Source organism: Colobus angolensis, unplaced genomic scaffold, assembly GCF_000951035.1.
Source record: "Colobus angolensis palliatus isolate OR3802 unplaced genomic scaffold, Cang.pa_1.0 Scaffold5, whole genome shotgun sequence".
Lineage (NCBI taxonomy): Eukaryota > Metazoa > Chordata > Mammalia > Primates > Cercopithecidae > Colobus > Colobus angolensis.
Genome location: NW_012118487.1, coordinates 10,850,334 through 10,858,471, shown reverse-complemented (window position 1 = coordinate 10,858,471; position 8,138 = coordinate 10,850,334). Strand labels below are relative to the sequence as shown.

At 39.5% G+C, this 8,138-nt stretch overlaps 1 protein-coding gene across 1 annotated transcript in view; it reads right to left on the bottom strand.

Annotated features, from left to right (window-relative positions):
* Positions 1-8,138, bottom strand: part of VEGFC (vascular endothelial growth factor C) — a 151,201-nt gene that overhangs the window by 111,613 nt on the left and 31,450 nt on the right. The window contains exon 3 of the mRNA XM_011959794.1: positions 8,051-8,134. Coding sequence (XP_011815184.1) covers positions 8,051-8,134 — 84 coding nt within the window. The remainder of the gene's footprint in view (positions 1-8,050; positions 8,135-8,138) is intronic.

Here is an 8,138-nt window from a genome sequence, read left to right as displayed (position 1 = left end):
ACAGAGTCTCACTCTGTTGGCCAGGCTGGAGTGCAGTGGCATAATTTCAGCTCACTGCAACTTCCGGCTCCTGGGCTCAAGCCATCTTGTCACCTCAGCCTCCAGAGTAGCTGTGAATACAGGCACGTGTCACCATGCCCAGTTAATTTTTCTACTTTTTGTAGAGACACGGTTTTCTCCATGTTGCCCAGGCTGGTCTCAAACTCCTGGGCTCAAGTGATCTACCTGACTCAGACTCCCAAAGTGCTGGGATTACAGACGTGAGCCACCACGCCTGACCTATATACACATTCTTATCCTCAAAACAACCTGATGAAGCAGGCATTAATTATATTCTGCATTTTGGAAGAGGACTTTTAAAAGGATAAAGTAACTAGGCCAGACGCGGTGGCTCACGCCTGTAATCCCAGCACTTTGGGAGGCCGAGACGGGTCAGGAGATCGAGACCATTCTGGCTAACACGGTAAAACCCCATCTCTACTAAAAAAATACAAAAAAAAAAAAAAAAATTAGCCGGGCACCTGTAGTTCCAGCTACTCTGGAGGCTGAGGCAGGAGAATGGCGTGCACCTGGGAGGCGGAGCTTGCGGTGAGCCAAGATCGCGGCCACCACACTCCAGCCTGGGCTGCAGAGCCAGGCTCTATCTCAAAAAAAAAAAAAAAAACACACATAAAGTAAATACACACAAAGCAGACATAAAGAATTAAAAATTAGCATCTACTCATTGTGCTACAAAGAAGCACAGAGAAACTAAGTAACTTGTCCAAGGCCACACAGGTACTAATAGGCAGAGCCAGGACATGAATACAGAAAGGCATGTCCAGGTCCTGTGCTCTTATCCACTGCACTGCATCTCTAAACAAGTTACATCACTGACACAAGTGACAGCGATGTGACTGAAAGAGGCAGAAATATTGACAGTGAGTTCTTCCAGGCACTATCACAGGCAGTGTAAACAGAGTGCATAGTTCTGCAATTAGCAAAATAGCTAGCTTTGATCCCAGCCTTTATCACTTATGACTGCATACTTTACTACTGCATAAAAGTAAGAGAAAATGGTAATTTAGGGACCAATTTTAGGTAAATTAAATTACAAAATAAATGTCTAAATAGAAACCTTTATAAATATAGAAGTCACAAACCACATCTTTCTGAGCTACCCCAAAATATACATCTTTCCACCTGTCCAGATGAGGACAGGTTGAAGCCGAACTCCTTTAGAAGTGAGTCTTTCAAACTTGTAAGTATTGCTTTTTACACAAAGTTGTGCATTTGAATATTTCCTCTTTCAGTATGTCCTTTCTCTAGTAGGTGGCATCTCTTGAGTTTGAGTAAATTACTCCACCATATTAAAAAAAAAAAAAAAAACTTTTATAAGAACAGCTAAAGCATTTATATTGTTGATTTGGTAGTTTACCCACCTCCTCATATCCCCACCCCACCTTTCTGGTCTCATTGTTAGCAGATTTTTAAAAGTAGGAATTTCCAGGACACTTTAGGGTTATCTCCTTCTCTCTCTTTTTTTTTTTAATTGCCCACTGACCTACAAATAAATACATGTGCAAATATGGAGATTCTAATCTTGTACACTTCTGATTGTCTAAATACTCTATTTCAATGAACTGTCTACAAATTCTTACCCATTCAAGAAAGAACATGTAAGTCACACTTGGCAGTCTGAAGAACTATTAAGAGGTATATGTGTGTATGGGGGTGGGGGTGTGTATGTGTATCTAAGCATGACCACTGTTTACACTACTTGTTCTGTTTGGAATGCAAACCATAATAGCAGGGATGTCTACTTCTATAATTTTGTAAATGCATCCAGATAGCACAATGATGGGTGCCTACAGTAAGTCAAAAGTAATCACCACTATCATGACCAGCAATCAGGAGCATATAGAGGAGTTCGAATACCATATATAGTTGGCCACCGTAATTAGAAAGGCAGAGTCACTGCCGGACACTTTAAGAAACCCTGCAGTTGAAAATGGCTTCTGAGAAGCTTCTAATCAGCTTCTGGTCGGCTTTCTTAGACACTTCTGTGCAACAATGCCAGGTTAAACTCCTTAAAACCTCACTCTCAGCACACCGCTAAAGAATCGCCATTGACTCCTGTTGCTTTCAACCCAAACTCAGACTTGCTCTGGGTTTTCACACTTCCCACCGTGTTCCCTTCAGTTTCCCTTAAAGCTCTTGACTTTTGCACCAGTGGGTTTGTTTCTAGTTCCTCAAACATCCCTGACCTTCACTTCCTCTGTACTTTGCTGTCATTCTTCAAAATTCAAAACATCCCTCTCTCCCCCATTTCTGTAATTAGCATCTACTCATTTTAACATTGGGTCTCATATCATTCCACCTTTCCCAGACCTGCCCATGCAACTCCCAGAAGGCTAGCCAACAACTGGTGGTAACTCACTAGACTCTTACAAAACCACTTATACGGTCTCGATTTACACTTTAATTCACTTGTAGTATTTTTAATGAGTAAAGTATTTTCTCCAAAATGATTATAAGCTTGTTATAGACAAGATCACTCACTCTACATTTTTTGCATCACACACTGAACTGTAATTTCCTGCTTAGAACTGAAGCTGCCACTAGTAAGAATTGATTAACATGCCCCTGAGTTGAAGTACATTCAAGAGCAAATAAACCTGGTTCTAATGGGTAAAAAGGAATTAGGAGCATCCAGCATCCACACGGCTTCTTTCTTGAATTCCTGGATTATCTTTCCCTGCCTCTTCCAGGCAGCCCCAAGGCAGTAAAGCAATGGAGGAAGGCCTATGGAACAGGGCTACAATCCATCTGCTTACCCCAAATGGGTGGAGACTGCATGAGTCTCTGAACCTGTAATTTTTCTGGAAACCAAATGCATAGACATATCAATCAGCAGGACTGATGGCAGCATCATGTAAATAAATACATTACTATTTTCCCAGTGAAGATAAAAAATATTTAAATTAGAGAATAATAACTATAAACAGCTTTATGTCAGTTCAGATCAGGATTATAGTCCCAAATTTAAAAAAATGAGCTGCTGGGGCTGGGCACAGTGGCTTATGCCTGTAATCCCAGCACTTTAGGAAGCCAAGTGGATCACCTGAGGTCAGGAGTTTGAGACCAGCCTGGCTTACAAGGCAAAACCCTGTCTCTACAAAAAATACAAAAATTAGCCTGCTCTAGTGGCACATGCCTGTAATTCCAGCTACGTGGGAGGCTGAGGCACGAGAATCACTTGAACCCACAAGGCAGAGGTTGCAGTGAGCGGACATCATGCCACTGTACTCCAGCCTGGGCAATAGAGCATGACGCTGTCTCAAAAAATAAATAAATAAATAAAATGAACTTTTGGATTTCAAAATTGGAAAAAAAATTATAGTGGATAACTCCTAACACCTGAAAGCCACTAGGGCATGAGCAGTATAAGGAAACAGTATGAATCCACTGACAAAGTATTTAATGTACAACTTAATTAATTCCATGATGGATGCCCAATAAAGCAAATTAAATAAAAACAATCTCTGCTTTCTCATGGTTAAACATAAACTCTGAAAAAACAATTAATCAACCGAGTAAAGAAGTCACCCCAAAAATTTACACTAGTAAGTTTCAGAAAAACAACCACACAAACCTAAAATATTTATAGTAAATTTTATAATTACATTATAAATCAAACTCATCAGCAGCTCTCCTTGTTTAAAGTTCCCTGCTATATATGTTTTTGTAGTGAGAAAAATCAATGATACCTTAATCCACAATTTATACAAATCTGTACTTACAAATACGTGTTTGTAAGAAAAAAAAGGTAGACCCATATAGTATTTATAAAATGCACATCTACAAGGAATAATGTAACTGAAAGGTGAAAGGTGAAACAATATATGCTCAGAAGTCAGAGGAGGTATAATAATGCTTCTGCCAACTTAAATTTGTTCTTTCCAAATCCACTTATTTGTGAAAGGTCATTTGGCAGAGGTAAAATCACAATCTTTCACTGAAGTTACTTTAGCGCAACTTTGAAAAACTGTTTGTCAGGAAATCTTGTTAAGCCTCCAGTTAAGAGTCATTCTTATAATATTACTATGGATTAGGTCATTTATAATTTATCTTTAGTCAAACGAACACCATGTGGTAAAGCCTGGAAGAAAGTCTGGGTTTATTTCTGTTTGCCCCGTTGTGGGGAATTAGGACCTAAATAAATGCAACAAGGTGCCCCTAACTGCAAAGTCACACACACCGCTTCTCTCTGCCTTCCTGCACGCTGCTACAGTGTGCCAGAGACCAGCAGAGGGGCTGAAAGGAGTCTGAATCGCAGGCCCAAAGGCCCAAAACCATACCACATTTCTCTAAAACACACATGCTTCTCGATTTATGATGGGGCTACATCCCGACAAATTCCTCCTGAGTTGAAAATACATTTAATATACACCAGCGTACCTGTTGTTTACTCTTGCGATCACATGGCTGACTGGTCACAGCTCACTTCCATTGTCCAGCATCCAGAGAAAGTATTTTACTGCATATTATTAGCCCAGGAAAAGATCAAAATTCAAACCTTGAAGTATGGTTTCTACTGAATGTGTATCGACTTTGCACCACTGTAAAGTCCAAAAGTCCTAAATAGAACCATTCTAAGTCGAGGACTGTCTTTATATGCCATAAAACTTTTTTTAAAAGAAGAAAAGGAAAAAAAAATACATTCTTTTTCCTGGTTAAGTCATTCAAATCTTGGGTTCATCATCCTTAATGAAATAAAATAATGTCCATATTATGGAAGTGTAGTGAAAAACAAAGCTAACTTGCAAAGCTCTTTGCAAAGTGCATAACACACGTTATGGACATCACAGATAATGGTTACAAACTCCTGCTCTCAATAAGAACCCCAGGACTGCCAAAGGCAAGCAGGCAAGCACAGTCCCAGGGATTCGGGAAACCCTCATTAGTCTCAAGCCAGTTCCTCTGTTGGCGAAAACCCCAGCAAGAGCTGACAAACAGCATTCCAGGTTGGACACATGGAGATAACTAGGAGGCCAGGACCTTACTCTCAAGAGGAACCGGAACCAGAACCGGAAGTCCAGAATGAAATCTAAATCCATCACCCTCTGTCTTTCTCCACTCAACCTAAAAGGACAGGAATAGAGATCTACGGGTCTTAGAGATATGCCACTAAAATCAGTAATTAACTGCTTCCTATAAAGCAATTTTGATAACTGTCTTGTGAATAAATAGCTACCAATCAGATATTCACATTTCAGAAGAATATAATGGAGTAGAAATCAAAATGAAAGATGAATTGAACTTTCTATATCTAAAACCTCATACGGCCCACATCACTCAGAGGAATGTCAGAAATCTCTTATAAGAGTAGATGTTGACAAACATACTCAATCATATACTGTAAGAAAAACTGTAAATATAACAGCTTTGGACTTGCTATTCTCTTTTGTCCCTATCATGTCCAGTTAATTTTACTTTTGCCTGCCTTACTTTTTTGACACTGTCTTGTTTGTGTTAACATCCTTCAGAGAAACATTTTAAGACTTTTCAGTAAGTCATGCAACCACAAATAACTAGAAATAGGAATCCAGTAAATGCAAATACAAGTCAAGGAATAAGGAGAACTTCATTCCATTTCTGATTTCTACCTACAATCTTTTGTATGGCTTTACAGATGGGGTGAAGGGCTGGATGGCTAACCTTGGTTCATAGCTTGTGTGCTATTTTTCATTTTTTAAATATTAAAAAAGTTCCTAGGTGAAAGTTATGAAAAAATTGCATCTATTGGTATTATAGATATTTAGCATCTTCTGTTTACCTTCTGAAATATTTTCTTGGGGTTCATGTAGTTATAGAAAATTAACAATTGATTTCTCCCCAGTTCTTCTCTAGTGCTTAAATCTAAATGAGGCACTTGTATAGGCCACTAGGGAGAGACATAGAGTCTTCACATCAGTTTCTTGGCAGTTGTGTGACATGTTTCATAGCAAGGACACAGCAGTTTCACTGAACACATTAATGACACACGCCCTGTCAAGGCTCTATTCACCCACTGGGGAACGAAACTTTAATGGAGCAACGAAATACTGCTTTGTGGTCTATGGAACTGAGAGATGATGTTTCATATGGGAAATGATGTTACATCACATGGGAAAAGAACCCACATCACATGCAGAATACTAACCCATATTCACTATACAGAATATAAAAATGGTTAAATATCAAAAGCAACATTTGCAAACAAAAATGCATAGAGATTTTCACAGCAATGGTAAAATTTGCCATATCACCAATGGCAAATTTTACATCACCAATGAAGACACTTTTGAAAGTTAAAAATAAGTTAACTTTTTTATTCTCCAATCCCATACCTATACATAACACACGTAAACACACACACACACACACACACACACACTCAGGGTACATTAATTCAAGACTCACCCAGCAGTGAGTGACTCTCATACAGTCTATTGGCTTATCAGGGAATGCTTCTCATTTTACTTTCTACTGCACATTTTCTTACTGTAAACTAAAGGAAGGGACCATAGCCAATACAGAGATGTTGCCTTACTAAATCGTACTTTTACTAGTTTTGACTTTGCAGAAATAGCAAATAGGTACTGCAAAATCAAGGACTCAAATTATCAGAAGTGTTATTGAGCCCAATATTACATTTCTGTGGTATTTAAGAACAGAAAGATATTTTCATCACTATAGTTATGGCAATGTAAGTATAGGCACTGAAAATTATTTTTGCAATTCACAGAATGCAGTCTGTTCTGCTATTTCCTTTATATTGTTTTTACTCAAGAGGCATTCCTTTAACGCCTACCTTAAATTATTACATATTCCAACATTTTAATGTTTCCCCAAAATTTAAATACAAAGGTAGTCTGATTTTCAAAAATTACTCTTCTCAACCTTAAAGTGTATTTCAAAATAAAAATAAAATATTTCAAAATATAAGGCTACTTATTTTCTACACATTGTGTATGTGTTAATCAATAGTCAACTTAAAGTTGACTGTAACACACCACAGGTATACCTCTCCACTTGCCACCAGTAGTGTAATAAACCACTGTAGTGTAGTTCCAACAAGGGATACTGCAAGTGTTTGAACTGAAATGTCGAATATAACTTCTTTAGGAACTCTCTTAAGCGTACTCTATATGGCGATGGCAGGTATGAACTTTTTAGATAAATACATACTCTTTTGGATGAGCCAGTAAGAAGTAGGAACAAACACAAATCCTTTTTGAAAATCAGAATGCCTCAAAAGTATTTCGGCAACATTTTCAGGCAAACGATTAAACACCTCTCATTTAAAACAAAACAAAACAAAACAAAAAAACCCAAACAAGAAAAAAAAAAAAAAAAACCTTAGTTTTCAGTATCTCATGACCAGATTTTAGGAATGAAGAGCTTATAAAGTTGAAACAAGCCTTGCCTTGCTTGATTGTGATCTAACTGACTCTAATCTCCTGTTACATCTCAAGTCTGACCAATTTCAAGTGAACTCCGAAAGCCCTGGAGCCTGGTTACTAAAGTCCCTGACACTTTTTTTCTAAAGTCGCGCACAGCGCCTGGTGCTCCGCAGCTATGCACACTCCGGGAAAGTAAGGCTGGCTTTACTGATAACCAGTGTCCCGGAATCTGTCTGGAGTCCCATGAATCAGCTGGGGAAAGAAACGAGCATTTCCCGACCAAAATGAACTCATACTCTCCAGAGCCCTGCTGACTGGGCACAGTTCAAGACCCCCTGGTTGCCGCAGAGGAAACCAGTCTGAAATAGCTTTCGGGATCTCTCACTGGGCACCTCTCCTCCGGGCCCTTCACTCGTGTAACTTGCTCGCTTCTCTAGCAACAACTTTCTATTTAAAAAGAAGAAAAATTTTCTCCAAAGCAGCCTGCACTGAGCTCAGTAACTTTGGATCCCACGTACACAAGCTTAAAGCACATACACACTTTCCCCCGCGCAGGTTCGCTGGTCCTCCGCAAACCCTCACGCCAACTCTCGGGTCTTCCGCAAACCCTAACGCAAACCTACCATGGCCTCGCCCGCGTCGGGCTCCGTGTCCGAGAGGTCGAGTCCGGACTCTAAGGCGGCGGCGGCGGCGGCGGCGGCGGGCGCCTGC